This window comes from Chiloscyllium plagiosum, unplaced genomic scaffold, assembly GCF_037043375.1.
Source record: "Chiloscyllium plagiosum isolate Xiang-an unplaced genomic scaffold, Cpla_swu_hap1 HiC_scaffold_28, whole genome shotgun sequence".
In the NCBI taxonomy this organism is placed as follows: domain Eukaryota; kingdom Metazoa; phylum Chordata; class Chondrichthyes; order Orectolobiformes; family Hemiscylliidae; genus Chiloscyllium; species Chiloscyllium plagiosum.
In genome coordinates, this window is record NW_028270166.1 from 4310162 (window position 1) to 4333128 (window position 22967).

Genomic DNA, 22967 nt, shown 5'->3' on the forward strand with positions numbered 1-22967 from the left:
TTTCACGCATACCTGTATGTTTTCCTCAGCTCACTGGCTAGTTCCTCAGACTGAACCTTCTGTGTATGATTGCTTCTTAGCAGCTTCTCCAGTGATGTCACCAGCACCTCAGCCCGTTCCCTCAGTTGATTTTGTCTGTGAGGCAAGTCACATCAATTTGAATCCTTTCACAAACAACAGGTTCGATTACAACATTGGAACTTGGTGAATGGGTTTCTTAAACACCTTTGAGAAAGGTTACTGTATCCCAACACTGTCCCATCAAACACTCCCAGAAGAGGTACTGCACAGTTAGATGCAGAGTAAGGCTCCCCATCAAAGCAGCATCTTTGATACTAATCTTCACTCCACATGATACCAAGAAATGGCTTGAGGCACCTCTGGATACTGCAAAGGCCGTGGGCCCTGACAACGTTCTAGCAGTAGTGCTAAAGACTCAATGTTTCAAAATTAGCAATGTCCTTATCCATTCGTGATTTCTCTGATACTGTAGCAGTCCATTTCTAAATGCAGCAAGACCCACACAACATCTGGATACATGGTGATAAGTGGCAAGTAGCATTTATGCTCATCAAGTGCAGGCAATGATGTCTACAATAAGAGAGCAACTAACCACTATCCTTTGACACTCAATGGTGTTACCATCACTGAATCCCACATTACTGACATCTTGGGGGTTACCATTGACCAGAAACTGAACTGGAGTTAGACAGCACCTTCCAAACCCATAACCTCTACTATCTACAAAGAAAAGGGCAGCAGATACATGGGAACACCACCCCCTGCAAGTTCCCCTCCGAGCCACTCACCATCATGACTTGGGGATATATCCTTGTTCCTTCAATGTTCCTTCTCTGGGTAAAAATCCTGAAATTCTCTCTCTAGGGGCATTGTGGGTCTACCAACAGCACACGGGCTGCAGCGATTCAAGTAGGCAGCTCACCCCACCTGCTCAAGGGGCAACTAGGGACAGGCAATAAGTGCTGGGCCCAGTCAGCAACATCCATGTAATTCATAATGAATTTAGGAAAAAAGCATATTCCAGAGGCTCTCTGCTTCCTTGGAAATGAAATACCAACATTCCCCCTAAGATTCCACACTGATTGACATGAAGACACGTTGATTTTGCTTCTGGAAGTCTGTGCAACAGCAAATATTTGTGAGAATGTAGGATCCTACCCACCATTCAGTCTGTTGTTTAAACTCCTGCCTCCCATTCCTCCTGGTCTGTCCCACTGGCATAATTTATCAATAGACACACTTTTTAATGAGTTTATAAAGTCCTGTGCAGTCACATTTTGAGTATATTGTGTACTTACCGAGTGGAAGCAGCAGTGAGCTCTGACTCCAGTTGGTCACTGGCCATTGTAAGCACATCTGGTTCTGGTGCAGTTTCCTATAAATGGAGCAGAGTCAATTAGCTCTGATTTATTTCTGTCAGTTTCTCTCTCCCCCTGCCCCTTGGGGTATGATCTCTTGTTGATATCCACTGGACCTCCAATCCCGGCAGTTTGTCAAAGTGACCGGATTTTGTCTGTAAGCCCACAAGTGGCAGGATCTCTCCAAAGAAGCATCAAAACCTCAGACTGAAACCCTGACACATTGCAGAAGGTGGTGACTGGACAGTGGTCAGGAGCAGGAATACTGCCTTCCTATTAATAAGATGCCGGTGCACTGACGGGTAACTCTGCTCTTGGACATACCTCCTTGCAGCAGACTGTGGTAGGTTGCTGCTGTAGACAGCCATCTCTCTCCGCTTGCCAATGTGCAAGGAGTAGGATTGCAGCCTCCTCCTGGGACTCCTGTAATCGCAGCCTCTGCTCCAGGTCCCTCTTCTCCCTCTTAATCCAGCCCAGCTGACCCTTCAGCCACGCCATCTCATCCTGAAGAGCCATCAGACAGGAACAGAACAACAGACTGTCAATGTATGATTAGCTGTTTCATAACAAGTTAAACTCCATTCCCCTAACCTATCCATATCCATTTGTAAATTTCTGATTTCTTACTTTCTCACCTATTTCAGTGTCACCTAGAGGATGGGAGAGAGACTAGAGACGCTGGGATTGTTCTCTTTAGAGAAGAAAATATTGAGACATTTAATAGAGACATTTTGCACATTGGTCAAAATTCTCAAGGGAAATCTGATGGAGTAAATAAGGGGAAATTGTTTATTGTGGCCTCTTGGGGAGGGTTGTGACCAGAGGGACACAGATAGAGAACAATCAGAAAAAAAGAATCAGAGGCAGCGATGAAGACAAGTTCTTCCTCCTCAGTGTGATCAGGAATATGCTGCCTGAAAGGATTCAGTAATACTTTTCAAAATAAGAGTAGACAATGCAAAGCTATGGGGAAAGAGCGGGTGAGTGGGAACCAGCACAAGGGCTGAATAGCTTCCTGTTGTAAGAGTCTACAGTTGGGTGGCACAGTGGTTAGCACTGCTGCCTCACAGCGCCACGGACACAGGTTCAATTCCCGCTTCGGGCAACTGTCTGTGTGGAGTTTGTACATTCTCCCCGTGACTGTGTGGGTTTCCTCCGGATGCTCTGGTTTCCTCCCACAGGCCAAAGATGTGCAGGTCAGGTGAGTTGGTTATGCTAAACTGCCCATAGTGCTAGTGCACTAGTCAGGGTGAATGTAGGGGAATGGGTCTGGGTGGGTTGCTCTTCGGAGGGTCGGTGTGGACTTGTTGGGCCGAAGTGTCTGTTTCCACACTGTAGGGAATCTAATCTAATTCAATAGGTTTGGGAGAAGGCTATTGAGCCCCTTTAGCCAGTTCGGACACTCAGATCAAGGATGGCTGATCTGGAAATTAATTCCCTCACCTGCTTTGGTTGCCTAACCCTTACTGCCCAACAAGAGTCTCCCCAGGGGTTCTCACCCTGACAGTCAGGAGTTCCTGCAGCACTTCCTTCTTCTCCATCTTATGTTGACGGACTGTTCTGGGCGACTGTGCACTGATCCCAGGGACAAGCAGACCCTGTACTGCTGCTCCAGACTCCCAGCTTTGGGACATTCCTTCGCCGTATCGCTTCAGGTAGGCTGGTATGTCACCCACTTCCAGAACAGTTTGCATTACTGCAGCGTGGCTGCCTCTGAGCCTCACAATGTCTCCTCTGAAATGATTTGTGCTGTTGTCCCCTTCCGGCTCCCCTGCGAGGCTGAAAGACCCACAGGTTAGAGCATGAGAATGAGGGGCTGGAGTCTTCAAATCCTCTCCACCTTTAAACAGGACGATGGAGGTTCAGCTTTCTTCCTGCACTAACCCCATTTCCCTGAATTCCACTGGACTTCAGAAACCTATTGATGTCTGTCTCAAACATACTCAATGCCACAGCCTCTATCCTCTCCTGGGACAGAGAATTCCTAAGGTTCTCAACTCTGAGGGAAGAACATTCTTCTCAACTCAGTCAGAAATGACACATATTTTGATTCCGAATTGCTGTCGATTCCCACATGGGGGAAGACCCTTTCAGATCTACCCTGATCATCTCTCATTTTTCTCAACTCTGGGAATAATGGGCCCAGTCTGCTTGATCTGTCCCCAGAGGATAATTCGCTCAACCTAGGAGTTAGCCCTAGTGACCTTAGGACAATTATTACTTCCTGTCAGATCAGGAAATCTCCCCCCAAAATGCTGCTGAAGCCAGGAATGAGTGGGAAATTTCAAATCTGTGATTTTTGTATTTGTTGTTAAGAGAAAGATTTTTTTCTTTATTCATTCACAGGATGAGGGCGTTGCTGTCTAGGCCAGCATTTATTGCCCATCCCTACTGGCCCAGAGGGCATTTGAAAGTTAACCACATTGTTGTGGGTCTGGAGTCATATGTAGGCCAGACCAGGTAAAGTTAGCAGTTTCCTTCCTTAAATGACATTAGAGAACCAGATGGGTTTTTCCAACAATCAACAATGGATTCATGGTCATCATTAGACTCTTAATTCCAGATTTTTATTGAATTCAAATTCCACCATCTGCCGTGGTGAGATTCGAACCCAGGTCCCCAAAACATTACCTGGATCTCAGGATTAACATTCCAGTGATGGCCCCTTGGCCATCAACTCCCCATTTACCATGTAAACTGTTGAGACACCTCATATTTAAGCTCACCTGCGCTGTGTGTATTCAGTTGGACCCTGGTGATGATGATCAGTGTTTGGTAAATCAATACTGTGAACATCCTCAGCTGCTTCCCCTGCACCTTCCCCCAGCAATCCTTCCATATCCTTCCTGCCAAATCGCCCACCTCTGTCCACACACCGGTTTGCTGAAGACAAGGTTGGAGAAGCAATTAGTCACGACTGACCTTCCAGAACCATCCATGACCCACACTCAGTAAGTTACTTTTATCTGATAGACAACAAAAGCAGAAATTGCTGGAAAAACGTAGTAGACTAGATTAGATTAGATTAGATTATCTTGTAGCATCTGTTGAGAGAGAAACAGAGTCAATGCTCCAGGTCTAATTACCCTTCTTAACTGCTTGTAGCTGGGAAAAGGTTGGTATATTTGCTGAAGATGGGGCTGGGGGGAGTGTGTGCGGGGGGGCGGAGTAAATGGTTGGTGCAGAGGGAGCCCAGTCTGACTGAAAAACACTGGGGCAGATTAAGGAATGGGTAAAGGTAGTGGGGAAATGAATAGCTGCTAATGGGGACCAATGCCTGCCATTTCAACACACCACCCTGTTCCCTGGCCAACATCTCTGTCTCTGGCTTGCTGCAGTGCTGCAGGGAAAGTCAGCGCAAGCTGGAAGACCAGCACCTCATTTCCCACTTGGGAACCCTGCAGTTTTCAGGACTCAACATTGAGTTCAGTAATTTCCAGTCCTGTGCACCTTCTCCTGTTTCCCCGCCCAAGAACCCCACACCCCAGGCCTTATGATCACATGGGATACTATCACACACAGGGCAAAAGTGGGTACTACAGATGCTGGAGATCAGAGTCAAGATTAGAGGAGTGCTGGAAAAGCACAGCAGGTCAGGCAGCATCTGAGGAGCAGGAGCCCTTCATTACTACCACACACAACCTATTGTCAGCCTCTAATGGTCCCCATTAGCAGTTATTCATGGTCCTGGGCTGACCTTCGGTAATTCCTTTGTCTGCTCAGCTGTTTTTCTCTCTTTCTGGGCTCCAACTCCACTAGTCTGCAGCTCCACCATTTTACTCAGTTCCACTTACATTTCTGGTGATTATGATTTTCTTGAGCTCCTCCCTCCTTTCCATTTTGTGATTTATTGCTGCTTCTAGCAAGTTACTTGCACCATTTATAGTGAGGCCCTGCTGAAAAGTATCCATCAGATATATTGGCTCTTTCCTTATTTCCATTGTTAATTCTCCAGCTTCGCTTTCAATATGCTCTGTGTTCGCTCTGTTGATGCTTCTTCGAGAAACACTTATTGCCTGTTTTATATTTCTGTCTTGCTTTCCCTCATACTCCAATTATTCCCTTTTTATTAATTTTCTTAGTCACTCAGCCAATCTTCTGACCTACCATTGATCTCTGCACAATTATATAATTGCCCTTTTAGTTCGATACTATCTTTGGCATTTCTTGTTAATTGTGAATTGTGAGTCTGTCCTTTGGAATATTTTTCACTCATTGGACTGTACCTATTCTGTGTACAGTATTCTGAAATATCCCATTGGTAGGTATCAGAATGAATCAGGGACTAAGGGGGAGTGAGTGCACGTTCTCAGAGTCCTGCTGGAGGGGAGTGCGCAGACCAGATTTACAAAGATGGCTCAGGAATGAGAAAGTTCAGTGAGGAGGATGGATTGGGGAGGTTGGGACTGTTCTCCTCACTGAGGGGGGTTCTGATAGAGGTTTTCAAAATCATTAATGAACAGGGTAGTGTGGATAGGGAGAAACCATTCCCGCTTGTAAAAGGGACATGAAGAAAGGGGTACAGGTGTTTCACAAAAGAAGGAAATATGAGGTGAGAACAGAACTTTTCCAGACAGATCTAAAAGTTGAAGTTCTAAATTGGAGAAAGGCCAATTTTGATGGTATTAGGCAAGAACTTTCAAAAGCTGTTTGGGGGCAGATGTTCGCAGGTAAAGGGATGGCTGGAAAATGGGAAGCCTTCAGAAATGAGATAACGCGAGTCCAGAGAAAATATATTCCTGTCAGTGTGAAAGGGAATGCTGGTAGGTATATGGAATGCTGGATGACTCAAAAAATTGAGGTTTTGGTTAAGAAAAAGAAGGAAGCATATGTAGGGAAAGACAGGATAGATTCAGTGAATACTTAGAAGGGTATAAAGGAAGTACATAGAACATAGAACATAGAACATAGAAGAATACAGCGCAGTACAGGCCCTTTGGCCCTCGATGTTGTGCCGATCCAAGCCCACCTAACCTATACTAACCCACTCTCCTCCATATACCTATCCAATGCCCGCTTAAATGCCCATAAAGAGGGAGAGTCCACCACTGCTGCTGGCAGGGCATTCCATGAACTTACGACTCGCTGAGTGAAGAACCTACCCCTAACTTCAGTCCTATATCTACCCCCCCTTAATTTAAAGCTATGCCCCCTTGTAATAGCCGACTCCATACGCGGGAAAAGGTTCACACTGTCAACCCTATCTAACCCCCTAATCATCTTGTACACCTCAATCAAGTCACCCCTAAACCTTCTTTTCTCTAATGAAAACAGCCCCAAGTTTCTCAGTCTATCCTCATACGATCTTCCTTCCATACCAGGCAACATCCTGGTAAACCTCCTCTGCACCCGTTCCAGTGCCTCCACATCCTTCCTATAGTATGGCGACCAAAACTGCACACAATATTCCAGATGCGGCCGCACCAGAGTTTTATACAACTGCATCATGACCTCAGGACTCCGGAACTCAATTCCTCTACCAATAAAAGCCAGTACGCCATATGCCTTCCTCACCGCACTATTTACCTGGGTGGCAACTTTCAGAGATCTGTGTACATGGACACCAAGATCCCTCTGCTCATCCACACTACCAAGTATCCGACCATTAGCCCAGTACCCCATCTTTTTGTTATTCTTCCCAAAGTGAATCACCTCACATTTAGCTACATTGAATTCCATTTGCCACCTTTCTGCCCAGCTCTGCAGCTTCTCTATATCCTGCTGTAACCTGCCACATCCTTCCTCACTGTCAACAACTCCTCCGACTTTCGTATCATCCGCAAACTTGCTCACCCAACCTTCTAACCCCTCTTCCAGGTCATTTATAAAAATGACAAACAGCAATGGTCCCAAAACAGATCCTTGCGGAACACCGCTAGTGACGGCACTCCATGAAGAAACTTTGCCATCAACTACTACCCTCTGTCTTCTTCCATCCAGCCAATTCCTAATCCAAACCTCCAACTCACCCTCAATGCCATATCTCCGTATTTTCTGCAGTAGCCTACCATGGGGAACCTTATCAAACGCCTTACTAAAATCCATATATACCACATCTACCGCTTTCCCCTCATCAACCTCCTTCGTCACCTTTTCAAAGAATTCAATAAGGTTTGTGAGGCATGACCTGCCCTTCACAAAACCATGCTGACTATCCTTGATCACATTATTCCTATCCAGATGTTCATAAATCCTATCCCTTACAATTCTCTCTAAGACTTTGCCCACAACAGAAGTGAGACTCACCGGCCTATAGTTACTAGGGTTATCCCTACTCCCCTTTTTGAACAAGGGAACCACATTTGCTATCCTCCAGTCTTCTGGCACTACTCCTGTAGACAAAGAGGACATAAAAATCAAGGCCAATGGCTCTGCAATCTCCTCCCTTGCTTGCTAGGAGTATACTTAAGAGGGAAATCAGGAGGGCAAAACGGGGACATGAGACAGCGTTGGCTAATAGATTTAAGGAGAATTCAAAGGGTTTTTACAAATACATTAAAGACAAAAGGGTAACTAGGGAGAGAATAGGGCCCCTCAAAGATCAGCAAGGCGGCCTTTGTGTGGAGCTGCAGAAAATGGGGGAGATACTAAACGAATATTTTGCATCAGTATTTACTGTGGAAAAGCACATGGAAGATATAGAATGTAGGGAAATAGATGGTGACATCTTGAAAAATGTCCATATTATAGAGGAGGAAGTGCTAGATGTCTTGAAATGCATAAAAGTGGATAAATCCCCAGGACCTGATCAGGTGTACCCGAGAACTCTGTGGGAAGCTAGGGAAGTGATTGCTGGGTCTCTTACTGAGATATTTGTATAGTCACAGGTGAGATGCCGGAAGACTGGAGGTTGGCTGACATGGTGCCACTGTTTAAGAAGGGTGGTAAGGACAAGCCAGGGAACTATAGGGCAAGTTGTTGGAGGGAATCATGAGGGACAGAACGTACATGTATTTGGAAAGGCAAGGACTGATTAGGGATAGTCAACATGGCTTTGTGCATGGGAAATCATGTCTCACAAACTTGATTGAGATTTTTGAAGAAGTAACAAAGAGGGTGGATGAGGGCAGAGTGGTAGATGTGATCTATATGGACTTCAGTAAGGCATTCGACAAGGTTCCCCATGGGAGACTGATTAGCAAGGTTAGATCTCATGGAATACAGGGAGAACTGGCCTTTTGGATACAGAACTCAAAGGTAGAAGACAGAGGGTGGTGGTGGAGGGTTGTTTTTCAGACTGGAGGCCTGTGACCAGTGGAGTGCCACAAGGATCGGTGCTGGGCCCTCTACTTTTTGTCATTTACATAAATGATTTGGATGCGAGCATAAGAGGTATAGTTAATAAGTTTGCAGATGACACCAAAATTGGAGGTGTAGTGGACAGCGAAGAAGGTTACCTCAGATTACAACAGGATCTTGACCAGATGGGCCAATGGGCTGAGAAGTGGCAGATGGAGTTTAATTCAGATATTTGCAAGGTGTTGCATTTTGGGAAAGCAAATCTTGGCAGGACTTATACACTTAATGGTAAGGTCCTAGGGAGTGTTGCTGAACAAAGAGATCTTGAGGTGCAGGTTCATAGCTCCTTGAAAGTTGAGTCGTAGGTAGATAGGATAGTGAAGAAGGTGTTTGGTATGCTTTCCTTTATTGGTCAGACTATTGAATACAGGAGTTGGGATGTCATGTTGCAGCTGTACAGGACATTGGTTAGGCCACTGTTGGAATATTGCATGCAATTCTGGTCTCCTTCCTGTCGGAAAGATGTTGTGAAACTTCAGTTCAGAAAGGATTTACAAGGATTTTGCCAGGGTTGGAGGATTTGAGCTATAGGGAGAGGCTGAACAGGCTGGGGCTGTTTTCCCTGGAGTGTCGGAGGCTAAGGGGTGACCTTATAGAGGTTTATAAAATCATGAGGGGCATGGATAGGATAAATAGACAAAGTCTTTTCCCTGGGGTGAGGAAGTCCAGAACTAGAGGGCATAGGTTTAGGATGAGAGGGGAAAGATATAAAAGAGACCTAAGGGGCAACATTTTCACACAGAGGGTGGTACGTGTATGGAATGAGCTGCCAGAGGATGTGGTGGAGGCTGGTACAATTGCAACATTTAAAAGGCATCTGGATGGGTATATGAATAGGAAGGGTTTTGAGGGATATGGGCCGGGTGCTGGTGGGTGGGACTAGATTGAGTTCAGATATCTGGTCGGCATGGACAAATTGGGCCAAAGGATCTGCTTCTGTGCTGTACATCTCTATGACTCTGAGTCAGGGGCTAGAAGGCACTACCTAGAAATGTGGTGGAGGTGGCTTCAACTGATCCATTTACGTAGAAACAATGTACAAGAAGATAGAGTGAAGGCAGCAGAATGGCACTAAGTCATGATGCTCATTGGCAGAGGTAATGGGCCGAATGGCCTTGTACAGCACCATGGCACACTGTCATTCAGAGGTGTGAAGGAGGAGGGACATCCCGTATCCACAAACGGAAAGAATTCCATGCACACCCCACCCCCACCCCACCACACCTTGTGTCCCTCCATACCACCAACAGTGTCCCTGTCGTTATCCCCTCCTCCCATTCGTCCAGCAGGTTCAATGTTCATGCAGAGGGGAGCTATCTGAGGGGAGTGCACTAAGTTCACAGGATTTCTCATCGACATTGCTTACCCTGTGCCTCAGAGATCTCTGTCTCCATGGAGCTCCCTTTAGTTTGAACTTCTGCCAGAAGCAGACCATAGACATCAACACACTCCTCACTGGAAAACAAAGATTCAAACATTCATTCTGGAAGACTAATATGGAAAGGAAGTTATGTTAAAGTTCTGTCAGACCATTTGTGGTCTCAGTTTTTCAAAAACAGCCTCAGAGAGGCAGCTGAACATACACAAAATGTTTACAAGGGTGGGTCTGGAATTGGGAGGGTCATAAGTATCAGGAGTGACCAGACGAGAACATGTTTCACTGAAACAAAGAGATTACCAAATTGAGGTTTTTAAGGGTTTAAGAGGATGGTGCAGGTCGCCAGTGCAAGGGTCATGGATCATGGAGAAATCCAAAGAATTTAGGAGGTGATTGGTTACTTACAGAGTGATGAGAATGTGGAACTCTCCACAAAGGAGATTGATTGAAGTGAATAGTGTTGATTCATTTAAGGAGAACCTGGCAAAATGCAAATCCAACATTGTGGCACTGATCCTCCGACAGTGTGGCACACCGTCAGTACTGACCCTCCGACAGTGCAGCACTCCCTCAGCACTGACTGTCCGACAGTGCCATACTCCCTCAGTACTGACTCTCCGACAGTGCGGCGCTCCCTCAGTACTGACCCTCCGACAGTGCAGCGCTCCCTCAGCACTGACTCTCCGACAGTGCGGCGCTCCCTCAGCACTGACCCTCCGACAGTGCAGCGCTCCCTCAGCACTGACCCTCTGACAGTGCAGCGCTCCCTCAGCACTGACCCTCTGACAGTGCGGCACTCCCTCTGCACTGACCTGTCCTATAACCTGAGCTGTACTGTAAGCCTACCTGTACTGTAGAGCCAAGCACAGTGCAGTGTCATTGGATTCGAGTCTCCCCAGTAACATACTGAGCCGCTCGCAGTCTCCCTTGCATTCCTTCAGGACCCTGGAAAGCTGCTCATTGCGGCTCTTCCACTCATCGATGCAGCTGCAAAACGAAAAGCAAGTGTTGTGATAGAAAGAGAACTTAGCTCACTTCACACACCATCCTGAGTCACGCGTATGTCAGCCTTCTTCCATCATCACAGGGTGAAATACTGGAATTGTACCTCTCAGCAGCATCTTCAGCACAACCTGCAGCAATTTAAATGTGTGACAGAGCCCCTTGGAATAGACCTCTTACTAAAATTCAAGTTCATGATGTTAAAGGGGCTCAGTTTAAGATGCATATTCGAGGGGCTGAATGGCCTACACCTGTTTCTAGAATAATCCATGGGACAGAAAGCAAAGAGCAGTGGAGGATGGTGTTTTTCAGACAGAGAGGGAGGTACACAGTGGTGCTCCCTCAGGGTCAGTATCTGGATCACTGCTCTTTCTAATATTTGCGACTGTCTGCAGTTGGGTGCACACAGGATAAGTTCAAAAGTTACAGGTGATAAAACACTCAGAAATGTAATAAAGGATAGGGTCAATCTTCAGGAGAACATAGAAAGTTACTGATGACTGAGATCAATGTCGTAGAGTATGCAGTGACGTTTTTGAGAAATTTGAGATGAAGCAATACAAATGAAATGATCAATTTTCAACAGGGTGAAGGAACAGAGAGACCTGGGGATATATTTACACAAGTCATTGAGGGTAACAGTGACAAGCTGAGAAGATTGTTTAGAAGTAGCACTTGACATTAACAGGGGGATAGAGAACAAAAGCCAGCAAGTTATGTTAAACCTTTCTAAATCACTGGTGAGACCTCAACTGGTTTCCAGCAGCAGAAAGTTCAGTACTGAGAGAGAGAGAGAGAGAAATCTAAGACAATTCATTCAGAAAACAAAATGAGGGGAGTTTTTCTCACGCGGTGAGTTGTGAAAGGAGGCAGAATCGATAATTATGTTGAAAAAGGTAGCTGTATTTCCAGAGATAAGTGATCCGGGGTAAAGTTACTGGGGGCAGGATGAGGTGAGATGGTTCAGTAAAATGTCATAGAGTTGAAAGTGATAATCGAACCGGCCTCCTCCTGCGTTGCCTGATCCCACGGTTGATGAACAGGGCCCACCTCAATTATCCCCAAGGAATCGGGAAGGTTAGTCACAAATCCCAGTCTAATTAGCAAGGTCACCTCCAGAGAATTCCATGGAATTAAACCAGTTTCTTACTTCCTCAGCTGATCTGCTTCTCTTTCTGAATCCTGGATCCTTACTCTGGATACGTTGGATCCGTATCTGCAAAGGAACTGGAAAATGTCTTGGATGCCAGAGCAATCCTGGAATGACTGGATCAACCTTTCGACCATAAGCCCTGGATCCTGAAGCAAAAACCAGGGCCAAGTGTGAAGATTGACTATCTCTCGGTTTGTTACCCCATCCCTGTCTCCCTCCATCCAGCCCACATCTGATTGACAAGCCCCACACAGCTATACGCAGCCACAGTCTGTATCTTCAAAGTCAGTCTTGTGTTTCATCTTGTGGACAGTATGTCTGTGTACCTCGAACAGACATGTTCAGTATATCATCACTGCATCTTAGCAAGTAAACTGAGGGATAAAAAGGTCTCATACTCCATCTAACCCTGGGACCACTTAAAGCATGACACTCTTCTAGAAGCATGTCACCTTATAGGTGAACATTAACCCAGACACCTACGCCTGAGAAATGTGATGCTTGTACCAAATAGTTCACTGCAACAAAGCTCTGTTGGACTCTTCAATACCATGATATCTGCGCCCAATTATTTATTTACAATGGGATACCATGAGAATTAACACACCATCCTGTTGCAAGCAAACTCACACCACGGTTTCTTTATTCCGAAATGAATGTCTCGACAAGCACTCATTCCTCCATGTTCATTCCAAACCCCCAGCCTCACCCCGAGCTCCTGTTCTTTATGGGCTCCTCCCAGCATGGCCAACCTGTTTTCAGCTATCTACATGTCTCCCATCAGCATTTATCTTCCACTCAGCTTATCATTAACCCCCTTGTTTGCCTGTCCTTTCTCTCTCTCTCTCAGCACTCTCCCCAAGTAATCCTGCCACCTCCCTGTGAACAGTATAAATACCACCAGTTCTCAGCTGCTTTCAGTTCTGAAGGAGCATTACTGGACTCAAATGTTAACTCTGTCTCTGCCCAACGCCCCCGGCTTTGTTACAGATTCTGCCAGACCCACTGAGCTTATCCAACCCTTCCTGTTTTTGTTTCAGCTTTCCAGTCTCCTCAGTTCTTTGTTCTGATTTACTGGTTCCTTGTTTCTCCTGAGACGTACATTGTTCCCAAGAGCCTGAAGCTCAGTATTGATTGTGCTGCATCCAGTTGTGCCCGTGTCCATGATACTAGGGAATGGGCTGGCGGGTGGTGAGGTCGTCACGTTCTGCTGCAGACTCTGGAGAGATGACAGCAGGTCATCAGCCTGACACAGAAACAGGAAACAGGGAACAGTCAGTCAGCATCTAATCGCACCGAAGCCTTCCACTACACACACACACGCACACACACAGGCGTACACACACATACACACGCACACATGCACAAGCACACACGCGCAGACACACATACACACACACGTGCGTGCACACACACATACACACGCGCAGACATTGACACACACATGCACACACATTAATACACACACACATATTGACACACAAACATGCACACACACATATGCACACTTTCTCACACACTCACTCACACTCTCTCTCACACACACACTCACACTCTCTCACACACACACCCGCTCGCACACACACTCATACACACGCATGTGCACACACACGCACGCACTCACACACTGACACACACATGCTCATACACGCACACACATGCACACATACTCACATACACACACACGCGTGCACACATACTCTTTCACACAAATGCGTGCACACACTCTCTCTCACACATGCACACACACACGCATGCATACACACTCTCACACTCTCTTTCACACTCACATACTCTCTCTCACATACACACTCACACACTCTCTCTCACATACACACTCACACTCCCTCTCTCACACACACAAACTCTCTCTCTCTTTCTCTCACTCACATACACACACACAGACAAACAAACACACACACTCCAATAATCACACATAGCATTGAAAATATAAATAATCAAAATGCTATGAGCACAGTGATTTTAAATCCCAAACACTGCCTGTTGGTGAAATACTGTCAGTCAAATCTTGATGGGAACACTGTAGAGGTAGCTTTACTCTGTTTCTTATCCGATGCTTTCCCTGACCTGGGAGTATTTGATGGGTACAGTATAGAGAGAGCTTTACTCTGTACCCAGCGCCGTGCTGCCCATTGCCTTAGAGTGTTTGATGGTGCCAGTGTGGAATAGAATCCCTACAGTGTGGAAACAGGCCATTTGGCCCAACAAATCCACACAGACCCTCCGAAGAGTAATCCACCCAGACTCTTTCCCCTACCCTATTATCCTATATTTACCCCTGACTATTGCATCTAACCTACACATCCCTGAACACTATGGGCAATTTAGCATGGCCAATTCACCCTAACCTGCAGATCTTTGGACTGTGGGAGGAAACCGGAGCACCCAGAGGAAACCCACGCAGACACGGGGAGAATGTGCAAACCCCACACACCCTAGGCTGGAATTGAACCCGGTTCCCTCGCACTGTGAGGCAGCAGTGCTAAGGGAGTTTTACTCTGTATCTAACCACATATTGAGGATGTTGGATGGAAACTAGTAACTCTACACTGGAGTTCTGAGGAAGGGTCATACTGGACTTGAAACATTAATGCTCTTCCCCTCTCCACAGAGGCTGCCAGACCGATCGAGTGTCTTAGGTTTCTGTGCTTGTTTCTGTATCACTAGCAGCATGCCATCCTCTCTGTGCCCATTCTTTGACTGATTTATCCCACTCACACTGCTCTTTCACCACCAATGCCCTGCAAAACTCTCTCCTCCCATTGTTTCTCCCATTCCCCTTTGGATGTTCCTGTTCAATCCGTTTCCCCCACCCTTCACAACACCGCATTGTAAATCCAGTCACACTGACTCTGCCCAGCCTCTGTGATACTACCCGAAGGAGGCCATTCAGCCATGATGCCTGTGCTAGGTGACAGCGTATGTGAAAGAATGGAGAGTGAGTAACTTGCCTTGAGCTGGAGTTTGTCCCTGTCCTGCTGAATCCCAGTGAGGGCACTGGAAACCCGCCACAGTTCCTGGTCCTTCTGGACAAGCTGGTCGGACAGATGTTGATTCTTCTCCCTCAGACAATCCAGTTCGGCCTCCCATTGGCTCCTCTCCTCCTGCAGCTCAGGGCTCAGGTCAACACCCAACTCCCGCTCCACCTCCTCGATCGTCTGCGGGGGTGGGGAGAGGTTTGTGGCCACAATCAGACACAGATATAACCCACAGCAACATCTCATCCCATTAACACCATTGGATTGTGCAGCTGTGTCCCAGGGGGCAATGTGGTCTAAACACTCTCATTCCCCGGGGTGGGGACGGGAACAGATACTGATGGGGTGGGTAAGAGCATCATGGGGGAAAGGGGCAACTGGTACAAGGGGAACTGGAAGCTCCACCACCTCCCCCGCTACCCCTACTTCACTGGGTTCTGAGGATGAGGGACTGCACGTGGAAATGTTACATTGGAGCAGGCTGAGGGCATTCAGACCCTCAAATCCGTTCTTCTACATAATGAGAGAATGACTAATCTGTGACCCACCTCCATCTCCTTCTTCCATCCTCCCACTCCATTATTCATATCCCATCATTTCTATAGTTACCACTGACGCTCAGTAGCAGCAGTGTGTACTATCTACAAGATGCACTGCAGGAATTCACCAAAGATCCTCAGGCAGTGCCTTCCCAACTCACAACCACCTCTATCTAGAAGGACAAGGGCAGCAGTAACATGGGAATATCACCCCCAACCAAGCTTCATCTCAAAGCCACTCACCATCCTGACTCGGAAATATATTGCCATTCCTTCGCTGTCACTGGGTCAAAATCAAGAATTGGGAGAAAGTGGGGTCTGCAGATGCTGGAGCTTAGAGTTAAGAGTGTAGTGCTGGAAATGCACAGCAGGTCAGGCAGCATCCGAGGAGCAGGAGAGTCAATGTTTAGGGCATAAGCCCCTCATCAGGAATCTGCCCGAAACGCCGATTCTCCTGCTGATCGGATGCTTCCTGACCTGCTGAGCTTTCCCAGCACCATACTCCCAAAATCAAGAATTCCCTCCCTCAGGACATTGTGGGTGAACCCACAGGACATAGTTTGCAGTGGTCCAAGAGGCCAGCTCACCTCCACCTTCTCACGGGAGCAACATGACTGGCTCAGCTAGCGACGTCCATGCCCCACAAGTGAATATAAAATCTATCAATCTCAGTTTTTAAATTAACAAATGGTCTAGTATTGATTGCTATTTGCAAAAGAGATTTCCAAGTAGTACCATCCTTTATGTGTCAACATGTTTCCTACTTTAATTCCAGAAAGTCTGGCTTGAATTCCTCGATTCTGCCCCAAGTCCTTGTTTCCCCAACCAATAAAAATTGTTTCTCTTTAGCTTCTGCAACTCCTCCTCTACCTCTATAATTAACTCTTTGCCACCTGAATTCCTGACAGTAACATCTTATGAGGAACAGCCCAGCAACTGGGTATTCACTCCAATTATTGTAAATTCATGATAGTCTCTACAACTCTACTTCTTTCTGTCCCACCTCCACAAATCCCTTGTTCCTTCTCTGTCACGTTATTGATCAAGTTTCCACTTAAACCCACATAATTTTCTGCTTCAACTTCTCTGGGGTAATGGGTTCCACATTCTCACCACTCTCTGTATAACCATGTTCCTCCTAAATTCTTAACTCAATCCATTGTAAAGTAAGGTGTGAGATTTATACATTTATTTTTATCATTTTGGAGTTAGCATTTTGAAATAGTGGCATAAGGGATTGATTAGTTTTATGAAAGGTTTAAAAAGAGTAAATGATTGAACAGTCCTTTCCAAGACTGACCTAATCTAGCTTATATCAGGGAGTGGGACCACGTGGAATGTTGTGTGGTTGTTTACAACAGGTGAAGTAAACATTGAAGGCCATAACATTATTTTTGGCTTGGAATAATAAAATAAAACAGAGGTTAGGGTAATTCCAAAGAGATCAGACCAGGGTCATGAACAAATGTAGTTTGTCTCCTTGAAAGTTGTATCAAACAGTAAAGAAAAAGTTAAGCATAAAGTTTACTTTGTGAAATTTCCAAACCAGCAGTGTTTAGTTAGAAATCTGTATTTTACTAGAAACTGAGCAAGTCTAAGCTCTCTGTTTTGTGAGACTTATGGATGAAGACTTCATGATTGACATGAAAAGACTCAGGAGATACAGTTAAGTCAAACTTATACATTTGGTTCAAAGGGGTGTCTCCAGATTGAAATGTATAAAATGGACAGTGCTTGACAAATGGGGTGAGACTTTATATTTGTCTAAGTTTATTTTTAAGATCTTCCAAACAGTGATCTAACCCTAGATAGCCTAGTTTGTTTCCTTTTGTTTTCATCTTTTGTATCATAAACATTTGTTTTGTTGTTAAAGACAGCTTTGTACAACTTTGTTTCAGTAAATGACCATCACATTGATAAAAAAAATCTATCAAGCCAGATATCATTCAATATTACATTCAGCTGGGATTAGAACACAATAACTGACAATACTATCTTTACACCTCCTTGTTCTGGACTCTATCAAAAGAGGAAACAAAACCTATAAATCTACCACAGAGATTAAATTCAACATTTGGAAGGTCTCCTCTTGACCTTCTCTTTCTCCAATCGTTCCGAGTCACAATGAAAACCCAGAGTCTAACGTTCCACTGTCCAAACCCTGACCGAGTTCCCGTTGTCCTTACCTGAGTGACCAGTGACCAGTGTGCCAGTGCTGACTGCTCTTCCTCACCAGGGTCAGCACAGCACGGTGGGATCTCTGTTCTGCGGGTGCGCACCGTCTCCTCCAGCTCTGTCAATACCTGCTGCAGTTTCTGTGACAGCTCACCAGGTTCACCTGCAACAAACAGAGAGATGAAAGGAGGGTAATGGAGGGAGTGAGGAAACCCCGGCCTGACATCAAAGGCAGTCAATCACAGTCTCATGGTGAGAGTATACCAGAATCAACATCCACAACTGCATTTATAAAGCGCCTTTAAAATCGTGAAACATCCCAAGATGCTGCATAGTTTTCAAACACACTCAGCCACAGAAGGAGACATTAGAAACAAGAGAATAAACAGTTGATCAAAGAAATGGGATTAAAGAATATTTAAAAGAGGAGGGAGAGGTACAGAGGTGGGAGGGATGGAGATGGAGGTGGAATTCTTGAGGTTTGTAATCACAATTCATTTGGGAAGAATGGACCAATAATGGAACATCATTATTCCACAATCCATCACAAGTGTGTAGTTACCCATTGAAATGACCAGCTGACCACTTTGCTTGACAGAGCACTATTCAGGACAAAAGCATTTCATGCCAGGTTTTGTCATTGACGTGAAAATAACTCTATGTATTGTAAACAAACTTACTCTTTAACAAAAGGCAAAACAAATATACAACTATGCAACTTGATCTGTAGTCCTTTAAAACGCTCACACTCGTTCGCAAATAAGAGAGACAAAACACAGACAGTTTGACTCAAGTATTCGGGGTGGGAAATATAGAGAGGGAAAACAAATGTCAATCAAAGTGCTCATCACAAATATGGGATGATTTATTGCTCACAGGGCTGTGATTATAACACTGATGACACAATGTTGTCTGCTGAGTAATTGTTGATCTTTGTCATGATTGGAACCAGTTGACTCTGAGATCCTTGATTGGGGTTGGAAATCTGGGCCAATCAGGGAGCCCTGGCTGACTGTTATAACCATGTGATACCAGAAGATGTGGAATCTCCTCAGTGCAGGAGACTGACTTCAGTGTACTGTCCACTAGAAAATAAGGAGTGTTTTGGTGACGGGATACTGGCCCCTGGGCAGTTATTTCAAGTACAGGTCTAACCATTTTTAATTTTAAAATAAAAGGTACTGTTGAATTTCCTCAGTTCAGGAGACTGACTCCAAGCTGGCTGGCCACAGCCAGTGTACCATATGCAAATAAATAAGGCTGAACTGGTGTTAGGATACTGACCTCAGTTATTTCAATCATTGATTCAGTAGCTGATCAGTTGTACCTAGGTCTTTCCTAGTGTTGGGAGTCTTTCTCTAGAGTCTTTCAGTTCTTTTTGTCTTTTTCTCTCAGAGAGAGAAGTATGAGAAATGTTTTTTGTTTGGAAGCTGTTCAGGATTTCTCTGCGTGCACTACCTCACAGACCTGTGAAGATGCTAATCCCGAAAGCTGCTGCTGGACAGATTCCCTTTTAATAGAAAGTTTTCTGCTGCTAATCTGACTTCTTAATGATGCAAAAAGTAACAAAGCCTTGTACAGCTAAAGTGTACACCACACAGTCCCACTTGAATTTCAAGTCACAAATAGACAGTATTTCTGGTACTTTTAGCTAGATACCAGTGTATCGTTTTTAGTGTAAAAGGAATAAAATATTACATCAGGGCTCAGATAGTTAAAGTTACAACCACCATTGACAGTCCAATGAAAATAAGGCTCCTGGAGGTTTGTGGGGCTGAAGGAGATTGCAGAGATGGAAAGGGACAGATTCTGATCAATCCTGAGAAAGGTTGGATATTAACTTGACTTCACTCCCAAAAAGATTCCAGAAATTCTCTCCTGTATAGGGGAAACTACAGGATCGAGTGGCGATGTCTTAAAGTGGATCTGTCTCCTTCATATCTCGCTCCAAGATTGTTGAGGCTCAGAGTGTGGGACAGGCACGAGATGCCAAACTAGACGTCACTATTTCAACAACTGCTTGTTAGATTGATTCCCAGACAAGGTCTCCAGCTTTGATTACAGTCAATTCCTCTGGTTTAACTACATACCAACAGGTTGGGGGGCTCAACATTTCAGGCTGACCTGATGGGTTTTCCTGCTAGGAAAGTATTTTGAAGTGCGATGTTACAATACTCACTGTGACCAACAGCTTTCAAAATAACAGATATCTTAATGAAGCCAACACAGAGAAAACCAAAGGAAAAGATTTTACTTGCTAAAACTTCTGCTGCAACCATATAATCGACACCATTCAAAACTTAATTAATAGACAAAGAGTACGTCAAATAAAAGGCTAGGTTTCACTTGGAGTAGTTAGTACAACGTAGATACACCACCTGTAGTTCTCACATGACACCCTATCCCAGTGTAGTATTGAGTGCGATCTCACAGCATTTTCAACTCATGTCTCATTATGTACCATCATTCATTCCCATTCAATTGGCCCAGCCATCCTCATCTGCTTCACCAATGATCCCTCCTCCATCATAAGGTCACTCACCATTCTGACTTGGAAATATCTCGCCGTTCTTTCAGTGTCACTGGGTCATAATCCTGGAATTCCCTCCCTAAGGGCATTGTGGGTCTACCTATAGCACACGGAGTGCAGCGGTTCAAGAAGGCAGTTCACCCCCCACCTTCTCAAGGGAGGTAACTAGGGATGGGCAATTAAATGCTTGCCCAGCCAGTGACGCCCACATCCCATAAGTGAATAAAGAAATATTTGCAGTCCTTGAATTCACATTCATCAGCCATTGTATTCCATCTGAACTCCCTCAACATTATTAATGTTGACAGGTGCTCAGCTATGAACCCTCTCACACTCAGATCATGTCAATTCTGATAGCCTAGTGTGGGATATAGGTGAATTGATGTTATTTCTGCAAATTATAAGTTCTGATACAGAGTAAATGAATTCACATTAGTCTGTGATTGTTTTCTCAGCTAGGAGCTGAGTTAGCAAAAATGGGAACTACATAGAGGATGGACGTTAGCATGAGACGTGATTACAGAACAATGGTAGAAATACAGGCACTAGATAAAATGCTGTGAAAAGAGGCCTTTATAAACAGTAGGTTTCCCACTTGTACAGAGACACAGGAACAAACCCCAATTAAAAGGGCTTAGTCATAAGATGCTGTGAGGGGCAGCGCAGATGGAGGGAGCAGATAATGGTAAGCAAAGGATGGGATGACGTCAAACAACCTTATGGGAGGCAGAGATAGACATTTGTCACTGACAAGGCCGGATAAACAGAAGTTGTGGGATCAGTCTTAAGGAAATGAGTGATGTAAGCGGAGGATGGGGGCAAACAATGAAATAAGAAAAAATATGGGGATTCAAACTGTATAAATTTTGAGAGTTTGTTGGATTTGAGGTGCATTTGTCATTGTCTTACCTGGCATTAGACATGGCACCCACTTGCAAGTGTACAAATAAAGCGGCACTACTAGTTCAGATTTTTGGTCTCGGACTGAAATTATTGAAGTGAGTGAGCTTTTGTTTCTCACACTAGAATCCCCAAAGACTCCCTTTTCAGACCCTATATAGAACTTGCACAACTGAAATAGCAGCAGTAGGGCTCCCCCAATTCACAACCACTTGCTCTTCCTGTCCTTGACTCCATTTCCTTTCCAACATATAACACATGCAGGAAGTAACACAGCCCCTGCTGCATTCCCATATAACTGTCAAACATCAGGATCTGTTCCAATATGTCTGCCACAAAACATACACTGAGATCTTACACCACTAAAAATTAGTTTTCTATTTATCCTTTTCCTTGTTAGTTTTTCATCCCCATGGCAACCTAGAGTCACATGGGCATTTCTTTGAACTGAGCCGCCTGCTTGGAAATCCTTTTGGAATATTTCCCAGTTGCACTGTAGTTTTAAAAGGGAGATTGTGCAGAAAACAAAATACAGATTTTTCCCAAAGTCATTGGAACAGCAAGCTCCCAGAAACACAGCAAGTAATGTGTTTTCTTGGTGTTCAGTGGGTGGTAAATGTTAACTGACCACAGGGAGCTCCCCTGCTATTCTCTGAACAGTACTACAGGATCCTTTCAATCAAGCAGGGAGATGGGCAATTCATTTCAGGTCTCAATCAGAAGTTGGTAACTCTGACAAGGAGACACTCTTCCTGTACTAGAAAAAGACGCCACTCCCACTCCCTGGATAATCACCGAGGTCTTGCTTACGTACCAGCACTCCCTGGTAGTTGACAAGGTTGTCCTGGGCAATTGGAGACTGTTGGTTGACTTGGGTCTGGATGGAGACACGTGTTGTTTTCAAGATACGGAGAGTCACTAATGTCTGAGAAAGTGTCCAGGTATTCATCTTCCTCCCTGCACAGGAAAATAAGGGAAAATGTCAGTGAACTGACAGTGAGCAAAGTGCACCGACGTTATCTGGAGATGGGGGTCCAGCCATTGGGATGTCAATGGAAATAACGAAGCTCAAGTGGAAGGAGAACTGGACTTGGAGTGGATCAGCAGTGAGCAGCTCTCACCACAGGAGGGTGCTGTTACCTGTGATTTCAGCCAAACTTTGTAAAAGCAGCTGTCAGTCTGAGTTGGTGTGGAATGGTCAGTCTGGGCTTGTCACTCTGAAAGGGTTGTTCTGGACAGAGTGATTGGTCATGGGATGGACATTCAGTACCGGTCATATGGGCTGGTCACCCTAAGCTTATTATTCCTTTTCGGTCACTCCAGACCAATCACCCTCTTGGTCACTCAAAGAGAGAGTGGAGCATAATCAGGGGAAGGTCGTGGTTATGGGATGGTTTTGCTGATTGGAGATAGGAATTTGTTTCCTTCATGGGATGTGGGTGTCACTGGTAAGGCAGGTATTTATTGTCCATCCATAATTGCCCCTGTCTTGCTCAGTCTTTTCAGAGTCAACTACATCACTCTGATCTGGAGTCACGTGTTGGCCAGACCAGGTAAGGATAGCAGATTTTCTTTCCTAAAGTACATTTGTGACCTGGATGGTTTTTAATGTC

General features: G+C 45.2%; 1 protein-coding gene across 1 annotated transcript in view; it reads right to left on the reverse strand.

Moving 5' to 3' along the window:
• Positions 1 to 22967, reverse strand: part of LOC122546932 (colorectal mutant cancer protein-like) — a 34286-nt gene that overhangs the window by 5142 nt on the left and 6177 nt on the right. The window contains exons 3-14 of the mRNA XM_087975913.1: positions 22169 to 22311; positions 17936 to 18087; positions 15184 to 15390; positions 13314 to 13457; positions 12209 to 12357; positions 10903 to 11043; positions 10045 to 10133; positions 4106 to 4262; positions 2879 to 3158; positions 1704 to 1883; positions 1320 to 1396; positions 13 to 135 (exon numbers count right to left, since the gene is read on the reverse strand). Coding sequence (XP_087832039.1) covers positions 13 to 135; positions 1320 to 1396; positions 1704 to 1883; positions 2879 to 3158; positions 4106 to 4262; positions 10045 to 10133; positions 10903 to 11043; positions 12209 to 12357; positions 13314 to 13457; positions 15184 to 15390; positions 17936 to 18087; positions 22169 to 22311 — 1842 coding nt within the window. The remainder of the gene's footprint in view (positions 1 to 12; positions 136 to 1319; positions 1397 to 1703; positions 1884 to 2878; positions 3159 to 4105; positions 4263 to 10044; positions 10134 to 10902; positions 11044 to 12208; positions 12358 to 13313; positions 13458 to 15183; positions 15391 to 17935; positions 18088 to 22168; positions 22312 to 22967) is intronic.